At 38.9% G+C, this 14,804-nt stretch overlaps 1 protein-coding gene across 1 annotated transcript in view; it reads left to right on the top strand.

Annotated features, from left to right (window-relative positions):
* Positions 1-3,007: 3,007 nt before the first annotated feature.
* Positions 3,008-14,804, top strand: part of tmeff1a (transmembrane protein with EGF-like and two follistatin-like domains 1a) — a 107,104-nt gene continuing 95,307 nt past the window's right edge. Inside the window, exon 1 of the mRNA XM_033992260.3 lies at positions 3,008-3,809. Within this exon, the coding sequence (XP_033848151.1) occupies positions 3,644-3,809 (166 nt within the window). The 5' untranslated portion in view covers positions 3,008-3,643. The remainder of the gene's footprint in view (positions 3,810-14,804) is intronic.

The following is a 14,804-nucleotide window of genomic DNA, read 5'->3' as shown; positions in this document are numbered from 1 at the left end:
AGACTGGCTGGCACCCTACCGACCAGGGTTAACCACGGGCCCAGAAGAAGGAGGGACTGGGCTATGGGAGCCCCACGAAGGAGAGTCTGATGGATGCACTGAGCCACCTAGGGGCACTGAGCAGATACAGACACAGGGCTCCACCACGTCGGCTGGGTCCCGCCGTAGGAGGACCCAGCGAAAGAAGGGCCCGGGAGGCCGGGCCAGACCAGTCCAGGCAAGGTAACCAGTTCACCCCCGGGAAGCCATTGTCTGCAATGGATCCACTGAGGGAGCCCCGGAGAGGTACGAGGGTGTGCCAACCCCCCCAACCCCCCCCCCCCCGGAGGTTCCAGGAGTAGGCGTGACAGTGACCGAGACGGTTCACTGTTTAGAGCGGGCAGTATAACGATCTCGAGAGGTGACGGGTCCCTTTTAAGAATCTCGGAGAACCTCCATGATGGACAGGTGGCGAGGACGCTGATTGAGCAGGGGGGCAAAGGCTAACAAGAGGTCTCTTCCAACCGGGTCTGAGAAGTGAGAGGGGGGCGGGCCAATATACTGTATAAGAGCCACAGGGATGATGCGATGAGGAAAAGGAGACAACAGGCGAACTGACTGTAAAATAGAGAGAAAGAGCGAGAGAACAACTCACCCCCATTAATACGGCTAGCTGCGAGACGGGCCCCAACTATCGTTGTGCGATTACCCCCCCCCCCCCCCCCCCACCCCCCCACCCCGAACCTTGCTGAAGGAAGCAAGAGGTAGAAGACGGACAACCAGTCGGAACAAGGGAGTGACACTGAGAAGGAGAAGGCAAACCAGATGGGAGTCCGAGTGACGAGCCAGAGGAGCTGCATCAGGAGAGCAATGTGTGTGTGTGTGTGTGTGTGTGTGTGTGTGTGTGTGTGTGTGTGTGTGGGTTCAATCCCTCCCCCCATTCTTCTGCCTACCCTGTGCTCTTTCTCCCCACTATCTTTATTCTAAATAAACACGGGCTGTTACCCCCGTTTTTCTACAATCACTGTATCCGTCTGATTCCATTAGCGCGATACCTGAAAACGTTACAATATTTATTTGTTTTCAGATAAAGTTACCCTCCTCTCCCACCTCTGCTTCCTTCCCTACATTCCATCTTCGTCGGAAACTATGATTTAACATTGAATATATACATGTTATTTATAAAACAAAATGACCTTATTGTGTGTCTTGTGCACGGTTCACTCCCAGCGCATGCACAAACACGGTCATGTCAAATAATGCTGAAACAGATTAAACAAAAAAACAGTAAATATGTATTTGCAACATTATATGACTGAAGTTATTGTATTTGTAATATCTTGGCAAAGATGCGGGATTGGAGGATCTTAAAAGTACAATTTGAAATTTAATGTTTTTCTTTAATCACCCATGGTGTTAAAACATGGTCCAGGAGTTGCTCTGTACAAGATTCAAATGGGGCTGAATGAAATCATTTTTCGCCTTGACCTTTTTGGAGGTGTCAATGTTTTGGATTCACAGAAATAGGCTCACTATGCAGCTTCCTATGTGCATACTGATATAATAATAATAATAATAATAATAATAATAATAATATAAGGTGTAAAATTTTGCAGCTCTTCTTTGAAATTGTAATTGCCAAAAAAATGAATTACAGAGCTGTTACTGCAAATATTTTCATGTTCCTTGAATTTGTTGTATTGTTAAATGCTTGGACCATGTAATTTGATAGGTTAAAAAAAAAAAAAAAAAGCTTCATAAGTTTATTTCAGATTGTCTAGTGCAGGGGTGCCCAATCCTGGTCCTGGAGGGCCGATGCCCTCCTGGTTTTTGTTCAAACTGTACACTAAATTGATTAATTGGACTAATTAAGCGTCTAATAAGGGCTTGATTGGTCCAATTAAGTAATTTAGGGCACAGTTGCAACAAAAGCCAGGAGGGACATCGGCCCTCCAGGACCAGGATTGGGCACCCCTGATCTAGTGTATTGTCTGATTTTATTACTTATATTTACTGAAACTCTCATCTGTTTGATTTAACACTATTTTGTATTTAGTTTTTTATTCAAATCTATACTAATATACAGTATGTTATGTGACTGGATATTTGGAATTTTTTGTTTGCATTGCATTTCTTACCTATATGAAAATAACCCTTTTTGAAAAGGAAATGTGTTGGTGTCTGATGTTTACCAATATTAAACAGTATTTTTAAAGTAAAGTTCATTTTACTAGAAATTAAAAATGGTAACATATATGATGTTATATTTGATACATGTATAAAATGAAAGGCCATCATTATCTTCAGTTGCTAACTATATATTTCCATATTAAAATATACAATGATTTTTTTTTCCCTCCAAAATACTGTACCATGGTTGAAGTGGTCCGACTAACTTAAAAAAATAATGTTAGTAGAGAACTGAATGGTAAACATGGCACTGTATGGCCAAGGTAAAATTCAATGCTGTTAGGTAATTCAGCACTGTATACAAAACCAAGCTCTTTAAAACCATATGGAGTACCACACCAGCATCTTAATCTCTTTTTTTATTGTAAGGGAAACACTTAATTGTATTAAAAAAATTAAATACAATAAGTATAGAGTAGCTAAATGTCAAGCGTTATTTAAGTGCTTAAGTGGTTTAAATAGCTTAGTTATTTAAACAAAACTGCTTTAAAGCACTGATATGAGGTCTTTGAATTGTCCTAAATTCTAGGTAGACATCCATGTCGTTTATACTTTATTTAAACAAAGGATCGGCTATGTATTTAATAGCACCCCATCAAACACAAACAAATAATAGACAGATTTGAAATTTTGTGATTTTCCAATTAAGATGATACATAAATAATTCAGTGAATAAAATATTAAGTTAATTACAAAAAAAAATCTAAATGTTAACCATGTGTTCTGCCAAGTCATCATTTTTTTCATGATATCTGTTAGTGACAGTATTACAAACATAAGTAGGTAACCACCACCCCCCTTGTTATTTATTGCATTCTGCTCTCAGCCACTCTTTGGACCCCCCTGGGCGAGGGAGGAGAGAATGGGGTGGGGGTGTTCTGTCGTCACGTGACCTACTCTCCCTCAAGTGCCTTTGTGTTGCTGCTGCTGCTGGGGTCGGCTGGAGCAGGTCTGTTTTTTTTTTTTGGTCATTCACCAGGATTTAGATAAGGAAGTAGGGAGAAATAATCTGGGGCTATTCTCCTCCCATCTGGACGAGCCTACCGGCGAAAAAGGACGAGCGAAAGTGGCATTGATGGTGTGAAATCGGAACGGCAAAAAAAAAAGTGATACGAAAAATCCTGCAGCGTGTGGAAGCTGCTGTGTGAGGGCCGGAGGTGATGATGCTGCTGCTGCCTTTTCAGGAGGAAAACTGAGTCGATATTGTTAAGGGCTGTCAGCATCACTTTTTTTTTTTTTTTTAAAGAAGACTCTAACAAGAACCTGTTAATGACTCTTTTTTTACTTGCATTGCTTCTTGCTTAGCTTCGGTACTGTTTTATTTTTCCAAGCGTGTTTTATTTGCTTCATGCAATATTACTACGTGCATTTTTTTGTAATTTAACGAAGGGACTGAGCCAGAACTGACAAGTGAGCTGTTTGGTGTTGATGCTCTCATCCTGTTTTAGCTGTCGATAGCATTGTCATCCTCACCATGGTTGTAGGCTTGCACCCTGCTAGGTTGATCGGACCTTTGCCTCTCTATTACTTTTCACTTTGTTGCCTCGTCTTAGCCAGCTCCTCATTAGCTGGGATTCGGGCATCCAATCCTCAGACCAGTGAGTGCCACAACGGGAAAGGCAAAGGTACCAACTGCTCAGGTAAGTCGCTTGTGTGTGAGTGTGTGTGTTGGTATTAAGCCTAGTATTCTTTTGCACAATTTAATGTATGTGTTTGTGAATCGGCTACACATAACTAAATCATATCACAAATGTACTGTTTGTAATACATACACGCATCCAGATTAATCATTTTCGAAATGTGTACGTTGATAACAAGGCACATCCCGACAGCTGCAGACAAAGAACATGACCTAAATGTGAGGTGAATTTAATAGGAAATAGTGTCATATATGACAAATTGAACCAGATTAATAATTAGGTTGTTAAAAAAAGATGTTTTACATTTTCCTACTTATTGAAACGACTAATGGCACGGATCTAGTGGAGCAGGTGCACTAAGAAATACCAGGAGAATTGAACCACACCCGGTCCCTCTGTCTCTAGCCTTTCCTCTAATACATTAAATCCTTTCTAATCTGACATCGATTGAGAACAGAACATTATACAGTGTGCTGGATTACAGGTACTGTAAAATGTGATACGGAACCACACCCCCCCCCAACACATACATATAGGTAGCAATCATGACAAACTATGTTTGAACACTTTGAAAAAATCTATCACAGTACATAGTTTACTGGCCAGGTATACCCAGTAATTAAATTGTTGTATTAATTTTACATTTCTCTTTTTCCAACGCAACATACTTAATTACAAATTTATAAAGGAAAACCACGTGACTCGGTACCAGTGTAGCATGCCATGGTGCATCCAGTGAGATAGTGCATCCCCATGCCAGTCATGTGATTAAATATGTCACACGCACTGAAGACTGACTGAGCAGACCAAGACCACAAAGCCGATCTTAAGACACAGAAGATCTTGTCTAGTCCTTCAAGCGACAAAGGTCAGAGTTCTGACTTTATACTCCTGAAAATGCATAATGTGATTGGCCAGCTGCAAAGCTCCTTGGAAACTGCAACCCTATACTCGACACAACCCTCAACACAACTACCAGTGTCAGTCCCGCACTGTCTGAAATAAACCTTTAAGTATCCCACTTATTTAAATGCAAAAGTCAAATGCTTCTAAATACACCAGAACGGATATTTAGGGTTTCTGGTTTTCAGGTTTTATTTTTGAGCGCTCCGCCTGCCTTTAGTGTTATAATTAGTGTAATTAAACCATCTCAGTTTCTTAATTTAATCATGTAAAAATGATAATGACAAAACAAGCTCAAATATTTTTTCTACCTATACATTCCTAAGACCACAGTGATGATCGCTTTGCCCATGACTGCATGGAGGTTATAACACTAAACTGCCTGTTTCATAAAACAAAGACATCACCCTTGCTAAACTTGTCAAGTAAAATAATTAATAATTGTGTTGATTAATTATATGTTAGCATTATAATTGCAGAGCAATTAATTGTATTCCGCCGCATTTATTCAGCATGTTATTCGGTGGAATAGAATGAAGTCTTAATGGTCTCGTCCAATAAAAATACTCAGCAAAAAACAAGGCAGGTACATTCGTCAGAAATAAAACCCCAAGGGGGCTCCCGAGTGGCGCATCCAGTAAAAGGTGCACCACGTGGAGTGCAGGATGTGCCCTATAGTCTGGACGTCGCGAGTTCGAGTCCAGGCTATTCCTTTGCTGACCGAGGACGGGAGCTTCCAGGGGGCGGCGCTCAATTGGCCGAGTGCCGCCCGGGGGGGGGGAGGGAGGGAGGGAGGGAGGGTTAAGTCGGCCAGGGTGTCCTCGGCTCACCGCGCACCAGCAACCCCTGTAGTCTGGCCGGGCACCTGTGGGCTTGCCTGTAAGCTGCCCGAGAGCTGCGTTGTCCTCCGACGCTGTAGCTCTTGGGTGGCTGCATGGTGAGTCTGCAGTGTGAAAAAAAGCGGTCGGCTGATGGCACACCCTTCGGAGGACAGCGTGTGTTCGTCTTCGCCCTCCAGAGTCAGCGCAGGGGTGGTAGCGGTGAGCTGAGCCTAAAAAATAATTGGCCATTCCAAATTGGGGAAAAAATAATAAAATATAATTGGCAAATTTATTTAAAAAAACAAAAAAAAAGAAATAAAACCCCCAAAACTCTAGATATACAGTAGTCCGTAAGGGTGGATGTGTAAAAAGTCAGATGAATGAATCCTGTTTTAAATACCATTATATACAACTGTAACAATTACTATATTCACACAATTATTGCTTTGAGATTCAGCTTTTATTAGGGAGCTCCCCTAAATCCCTTGTTTAGAAAGATACAGGGTATTAATGCTTGTGACAGTAGCCGTCTGCCTTGTGCGTGCTTGCATTCGCTGCTGAGTGACAGGCAGGAGAACGAGACAGGTTGAAGTTGATATGCCCCGCAAGCAAACAGGATTTATTTACATATCAAGACATTGAACAACTCACGTGACCCTACCAGCAATGGTAGCACACAGAGCACATACAACACAGTGTATGAAAACTTTGGTAGGAAAAAAAGTCGCTAAAATAAGCCTTGGTCGTTTCGAAGCCATTCAAACACGTTTAACTAATGGGGCTACAGTGGTTTGAACTGAGCCGTATGGTGTCGCTGTAGTCTGCAATGACAGTAAAAGATTTTGAAGAGCCCGAGCCTGTAGATATCAGAAGGACTTGGGAATTAATGTATGCACACAACGATGGATGGGTAAAAAGCAGCATAGGTTAAATGAATTTATCTCTGGAATTGCCTGACTTGAATAGCAAAACTGTTTCGTAGTGCAAATTAATATAAACTGGAAGATATGACAAGACACCTTGATGTCTCCAGTGTCATCCATGACAGCAGGTATTTTGGCAGGTGTTTTCTTTGATTTTGGTAGTGCAGTGATACGTGGTTAGCACAGGTACAGTGATTTGCCTTTGTTCCTAAGTAGTTCCCAATCGTGACGTTGTGCTTGATATTGTAACGGCTTGGAACACTGATGGATCAATCAGCATGCAGCATTCTAACAATCCGTTTTATAATTATAAGTATAGTACTATAAAGTAAAATAAACAAAAGAAAAAAACATATTGTATGTCTGCAGTATTTGATGGAGCCTACTGTAAATATTGCATGCATTTTGGTAGAAAAACACACGTTCTTTATAAATCTGGGGTTCAGCAGTTACAAAACTGAAAGAACATCAAGAAAATCAGAATTCCACAAAGCAGCAGTAATTAGTTGGCAATGACTTTGTGTCTGTGATGCAACAAACTAAAACACCTGTACATCAGAAGTTGAATTCAGCTTATAAAGAAAGAGTGGAAAAAACAGGCAGAAGCTATTTTTATATTTTAATAACCAAGCAGGGTTCTCGCCAGCACTGTTGAGCTAACGGGCTGTTACATTGCTACCTGGAAAAATGATGTTGTATTCAGGCCGTTACGCTGTGTTTTCAGTTTGCGTAACAGCCAAAAAATAATAATAATCCTGTGAAACATTGTTGATTATTCCTGTATGTGAGAAATTGGTTTGCTTAAAATACTTCAGCTCTCAATACCCTTCAGTGGGTTGGTTGTGACAGCATGTGCTTTAGTTTGGTGTGTGTAATGTATGCGACACGGAGATGAGATTGAACTTCACTGAACTTTATTAGCACATTCTCCCCTGTTGACGGATGAGACTAGATCCTGGGTGCGCCCCTGATACACAGCTCTGTAACAACCAACACCACTGCAGATCTTTATTATTATACCATAACTACGTTCCCTCTAAGACTTTCATTTAGTTAGCCACTGTGGCTAAAGTAACAACATTTTTTAGCCACACTGGAAAAACTTTAGCCACCTAACAATACTATAAATAAATTATAAACATAGTGTTTCAGCAAGGCAAAAAGATGTGTATTTTATTTGAAAACACGTAGATATTTAAATGCCAGACCCTACCATTTACAATACACATAAATATGATATTGAAATTGCACTATAACTCTGATTCCCATTTAATAAATGCCAAACTTAGTCCCACGTGAAAAAACATCATTACAGATTTCCTAAATTCTGAATAGGTTTGCAGAGATATTCATGTACTGCATAATCCTTTACATTATTTTGACTGTGACGCGGTTTTCTTTCCACTACAGAACGGTAAAGCAAAATTGTACCAGTAGACAGTGCTATTAGTGTATGTTAATATTAATGCCTCCCTGACCAACCGCAGCTCTAGTTACACAAGATTGTACTAATGTCATTAATAATATTAGTAGGATTGTACAGCCACTACTGTGTTTAAAATTTTTTTTTACTGTGTTCTTTCACCTGTGACTACCGACAGTAATATTGCACCGATTGTGACATTAAAACTCAATAAATCATACTGAGACGAATCCTTTTTTTTAAAATAATAAGTGTGTCTATTTCCAAAATATGTCAACACATTTTAAAGAGATAGCAAACAACAGGGGGGAAAAAATGTCTGAAACCACGACTGCTTCACCTCCCCGTGACCAGTTTCACGGTGGTATAGTTGTGTGTACAGGGGTGACTGGTATTCCTTGGGCTACATCTTTCGGAACATGATTCTGGTAATTGGTCTGTACAATTTGTTTTATAACATTTTTTTCCATATGGTACAACAGTGACAAATGAGTTTTCCACTTATTCTTGCATCACAGTAAAGTTTATTAGAATATTTAAAAAGTGAGGTGGTGCACTTTATTAGTATAGCTTTTTTTTTACTAATCAGTAATAGCCTATTTTATTTTAACTACAAATAATACAACTCAGAAACTGCTACTATGCAGTAGGCTATAATTGGGGGGAAAAAAAACGACAGTCGTGGATTAAAAAAAAAAAATGTTTAGAAAACCTAATGTTTATGCTATTTTTGAAAGAAGAATGAAAACAGCACTAATTATATCCACATAATCGTAGGCCATTCTTAATGTTTTGAAAGGTAAAAACAGGTTTCTCAGTTAGACAGAAACGATAACACTATGGCAAAAATCTAGTTTCCCCTCCGTGAAATGGCGTCCATGCGTTGCTAGGGAGTACGTCATCCTATGACGCAGACTGCATCTACCTACTGACAACCATAGATATAGAATATTATATATGCTGACAACTACTTCCACAAAGCGTAAGCATGTGTATGACTTGTCCTGCCTCGCCTGCAGAGGGTTGCGAGGATCTCTGTTTCTTTCGCCGCCCCCGATCCCGCCCCCTGCTCCTCCCACCACCACACTGTGAAAAATTCCTGGTGAGAACCCTGCCAAGTATTGCTTATTATAGTTGTACTCTTAGCATGTTACTTAAATGTACTAGCAAATGTGTTCCAAACTGCACTGAAAGAAACATTTCCTTAAAGTATGTTATAAGTTTGTTGATGTGAGGTCGGGTCACAGGGAACCTTTTTTGTATTTTGAAGAATTTAGTGAACCAGTCAAGCTACAAGGCTAATTGATTGATTGTGTTTGATTGTGTTTACTGTTAAATTAAACCAAAATCCTTTAACAGTAAACACAATCCTTTGATTGTGTTTACTGTTAAATTATAAACCAAAATCCTAAAAAAGTAGTTATATTCTATTTTTTTAGTGTGTGTTTTGTGCTACGGGGAGGGGGCAAGTATTTTTAAGAAGGACAAGTAGATTATTCCTCTATTGCTGTATACTCCAGTGTAAAATTAAAGGATGCTTTCGGCTCCAGGTCTTAATGATCTTTTTCACAAAATAAAACCTTCTTTTAAAGTTATAGTTTTCAAAACACCCCGATCACGCATCAAACTCTTCTTTACTTCCAGTGTCTGCATCAATCTGATATGCTGAAGTATTTTGTTTGCAGTAATAGCAAGCACGTTATACCAATATAAAATAAAACTAAACAAGTAATACTGCAAATAAACTGTGCCAAAATGAAAGTAAATACTATATATACACATTTAGATTGCCGATGGTTTGCTGCTATATCTTCCATTCTTCTCAATGCACTCAGAGGCAAGGGATGTTTGTACGGAATGCGAGTGGATAAATGCGATTGGATAAAACCTCCCTGATTGCAAAACAAACATTCCACAGTATCAACACAGCCTATGCAGCATGCATGCTGACAGACCAGGCTGAAAGAAACCCTATAGAATAGACGGCAAACCTTGACGTACAGTGTGGTACTGTAAGGGCTCTGTCTTTTGTTGTACCTGCCTATGTCCTGGAGCTGAAGTGGTTAAGAATACTGTAGGTTAGGATTAAGCAAAACCCCACAGAGGAACAGTCTGGACTTGTTTTTCAAGACAACCGTGCTGTCTATTAGCTCAGTTGTGAAAATTCAAATTTTTTGTGGTTGACTGCACATTCATCTGATTATTTCAAGCACAATAGTGATTTTGTGCTGCTTAATAACCCAGTAAAATGTGTTTGAATTATTTTATTTCTAGGCTTATCATGTGCATGGCTATTGAAGGTTATTAATATTGGATTCAAGAAGTCAATACTTTCAGTCCTTTAAAATGTCCAAAAGCTAATCATCTTACTTTGTGCCTTTACTTTTAGTTTAATATTTATTGGTCAGGCAGATCTCAAGAAAGTAATTGTCTATTAGGTAATGTTGAGCAAATATGCAATTTTGCATTCCAGGACAGGAGCCCATAATGCTTTGCTTTGTTTTGTGACTAATTAAAACTATTGCAATACAGTATCTTAAAATAAAATAAATAGCTGGCTAACTTAAATGAGATGCGTGCTTAACAGCGCTGTATTTTAAATTATAGTACAGTACCTTGCAATGGAATGAATTGGAAAACCTGCAATTTATAGCACACAATTTTGGGTAATGGGCTTTCCTTCATATTTGCAAATGCTACACCTTTATGTTGCACAACAGTGTCAGTCCCAATGGGACCGAAGAGTCTCCAGATGGTACTGTTTCCAAAGTAATCAATCAGTGGACCTTTCTGGAGCACATTTCTTTAGTGAGGAGTGGTCGTGTAACCTTCAATCAAACATGCAGGCTTGAATAAGTACTGTACCATACTGGCTACCCATGGTGGCCTTCTGTTGACAGTGTTACGGCAGGTTTGTGTCATTTGTCCAACCCCTGTATATATGAACAGGAGTACAAACTATTTTGTAACCTCATCCTTCAATTAAATAAGTTCAGTAGGGTCCCAGTTCACCAGAAAACCTGTGGTAACAGGCAGGCCAACTAAATCCCTCTTTTTACTGCTAGAACAATACTTTTCAATGGGAAACAATGGCCTTTGAATTTTAAAGCCAGCTTCCATTGAACCATGCTATTTTTGGTGTATTCCTTTAAACCTTAACTTTGTTAATATTTGTAGCTAGAACTTGTCATTATTTGTAAGCAATAAGGCACGACAGCGTGTGTGATATACTGTGATATGCTCAAATATCACACCCTGGGTATGTGGTGATATTAGATTATATCTAGGGCTTCTGTTTTTTGTTTTTTATTAATTGTATTTTCCGGTGGTCATTTTTAGCTATTTTCGAGTTTTATATAAATTGTTTTTTTTTTTCAGGGATTTCGTTTTTGATATACTGTATGAAATTTGTGTTTTTCGGTTACTTTCCAAAATGCTTCAGCGGTTTTTTTTTCTGTCAAAATATGTATAGTAGTAACTCGACAGTACTTGCACACTTAAGTTGTACCTTCTTTCCTTTGAGGTCTTCCACAACGAAATCGGCCACATTCTTCTGGGGTTTTTGTGTGTAGGCATTTTTTTACATTTCGCCACAATTTGCAATTTTGTTTTAAATCCTCCGTATCTTAACTGTAACACAGCTTTAAATCCCACGAACAAGCCTCCATTCCTGATTGTAGTTTTGTTTTAAATCTTGCAAGCGGAGTCTCCAATAGAAATGTAGGAATGTGCTGTAATTTAGTAGTTGGCGCGGGTTTAAGTATTCAGAACGAATCAATGATAGATACGAGTCAGGAAGGTGGGACATTGCCCAGCAACACTGGGAAATATAGTTATTAATATTTTTGTAGCAGGTTTTATTTTTGAATTGGTAAAGTCAATGGGAATTGATTAACCATTTCCACAGTTTTCCGATGTTTTCCGGTGTTTATTGGCTATCCACCGATTTCATTTTTTTGTATCGGAGGTGTTTTATCGGGTTTTATCAGTTAAAACCGAAAATAAGAAGCACTAATTATATCGCACACCCTGAAGTGCCTTATTGTGCTTATAAAATGGGTTAACTAACTATATTAAAAAAAAGTTATTTTTATTAAAATATCCTTCCTCCTAAAGCTGAGCTAGAAAAAAAGAAAAAAAAGCAAACAAAAATGCATTCATTAAAAAAATAAAAATAAAAATAAAAAAATGATTTATAGATGTTGAATTGACATTGCCATTGAAAGTGCAGTTTTTCTTTATTTGATTCGTTATACTACTTGTAATTCTTGGTTTGGTCATTACATTTTAAAATAAAATATTACTGCCCATTTTCATCATGACACAGCACAAATGAGTCTGCCTAATTACGCAGACCCTTTGTGGTAGAGTGACCGGGTGTCTGAGGTAGCAAGGAGACTCGGAATTTAAGAACAGCAGGTTTATTTTCATAAATCAAAAAGTAACAACTCACCAAGCCAAAATAAAAGGTTTAAACAAAAACAAGTGCAAATAAAATTAAACAGAAAATCCCTCACCCTCCGTGATAGTCTGTCACTATCACGGTGAGGTTTCAAATAAAAATACAAGAGCATTTGTGTCTCTCTGGCAGCAAAACCTCCTTGTTTCCAGCTCCCTGGTCGTCTCCCTAATGGAGCTCTGGTCTCTCCTTTTATAGGATGTGGCTGCTCTCAATTATCACCAATTATTCTGTTTGGGAGCAGCCACAGTCTCACATGTTTTTGGCAGGGACAGGAATGAACCCCATCCCTGACAACCACCACCAAAACACACAAAACACTGCACTTTATTTACAAGCAGCCACACCCTTCCTCACAAAAACTGCAACAGTAAGTCTTTTTTTAAATTGTCCTTTGTTATCCGGGGTTAAAACAGGAGATATCCATACCAGATTTGTGCTACAGCACAGTGGTGAGAAAGACATTATTTGCATGGAATACCCAGTTACTTATCAAACTGGCCAATGTTAAGAAACAATTTAAAGCAATGCTAGGCACAGCAGAAGAGATGATACCATCGTACCTGGACACATTTATGTTTAGAGAAAGGTACGACAGGAATTGTTGAGATACATTTATAAATACTCTGCATCAGACCACTCAGCTGTGCAGGGGGTGGGAACAATGACAGGCTGGCAGGCAGACCGACCAGAGGAGAAGAACGGACAGACCGGGAGCAACGGCAACAAAACACCCATTTTACCACCAAATTTTAAGTGAATCTTGTAAAAAGCTGAAAGTTTAAGTTTTTTTTTTAAACTATTTATTTTAAAAATGGGATATGGAAACGCTGTAGTTCAGGGAGAAGGAGCAGAGCGATCAGAATGGCAAGTTGTGAATTGATTTGTATACTTTGCTTTTTTTCACTACTTTAATTAATCATTGGTGTCCGATTCAGACTCATTCAATATCTCATGTACACTTCGATTTCCCAAAAAGTCAACATTTGCATGAATCTCGTCGGTTTATTACGATAAATTTCAATATGTCTACCATGGTGTATGGATGTCTACCAGTTATTTGCCCGTTTTTGACTAGAAGTGCCGACCCATGGTGATATGCTGTAATAGCAACACCCCCATGTGACCTGTTTTAACCAATTAGGATAGAGTATATAAAATATCCATTTTATAAATGTACTTATACTGACGTGTAGCTAAATACAAAATCCTTTTATTTATTTATTTTTAAAATCATTTCTAAACCTCATATTGTCAGTGGTAGATAGTGCTGAAATTCAAAAATATCACAGGTGACTTGTATGATGTGCTAGCTATCTTCAATTGATGGAGAGTCAGTACTTTTTTTTTTGTGGATGTGTGAGTAGATATAAGTTTTGGTTGTAATTCAGGAAAAAGGTAATTTCTAAATGGTTCTAAATATTTTAACATTGCCCTGAATGCCACACAACTTGTTCTATGTTATGCATTATATTGAGACTTTGCAGCTCAGGTTGAAGAGAAGGAGTATAAAACAAGAAACAGCTACTACGTGTTTCATGCTGTGTAAAGTACAGTTCTGTGCGTCTTTCGCCAAGAGGTTTAGATCATCTAATAAATAATCAGATAACATCCACAATGACTGTATTCACACAATTACTGTTTTGAGATCCAGCTTTTATCAGGGAGCTCCCTTAAATCAGTTGTTTAGAAAGATACAGGGTATTAATGCTTGTGACAGAGTAGACGTCTGCCGTGGGTATCGTGCATTTGCTGCTTAGTGACAGGCAGGAGATTGAGACGGAGGTTGAAGTTGATACGCCCCGCAGGTGAACAGGATTTTTTTACATATCCACACACTGAACAGCTCACATGACACTACCAGCAATGGTAGCGCATTGAGTACATACAACACAGTGTACAAAAACTTTGGTGGGATCTACAATCTCTGAACTGAACTAATTTTCTCTGTTCAGTAATAAACTAACGTTTAAGGTGGATATGTGACTGTAGTAGGTTTAACCCTTTGCAGTCCATTTATTAAGTGCGTGTCAGGCACATCAGGTCATCAATTTATTTTCACACGCGCAGTTAATTTTAGACGCGCTGTTTAAAAGTATGTTTTTTCCACAGTCAAACGGGTTTAAAAGGCCATGCATAACAACAAAGCACTCACTAGGCATCTCCAGCCCCGCCCCACCCTTTCGTTCGCTATCGCTTTCACATATGTAAGAAATAAATAAATAATAATAATAATAGTCGTACATACCGATCAATCATCTCCTGATCACTCGTTTTATCACCAAACTCCTCAATAATGCGATCCAAGTGATTATTTTATTACTATAACATCTCAAAAAAGCTGTGCAAATGTCCGTGTTCTCTGTGCGCTGACGCACTATCAGCCAGCTTGTTTACTTATGACCGCCCTGTTATCTGATACCAGGGCTATGTATGACTATTCATGAGATACGCCTTTTTTATTTA

Source organism: Acipenser ruthenus, chromosome 3 (genome assembly GCF_902713425.1).
Source record: "Acipenser ruthenus chromosome 3, fAciRut3.2 maternal haplotype, whole genome shotgun sequence".
NCBI lineage: Eukaryota > Metazoa > Chordata > Actinopteri > Acipenseriformes > Acipenseridae > Acipenser > Acipenser ruthenus.
The sequence above is the reverse complement of the archived record's forward strand: the minus strand, read 5'-3'. Positions and strand labels throughout refer to the sequence as shown.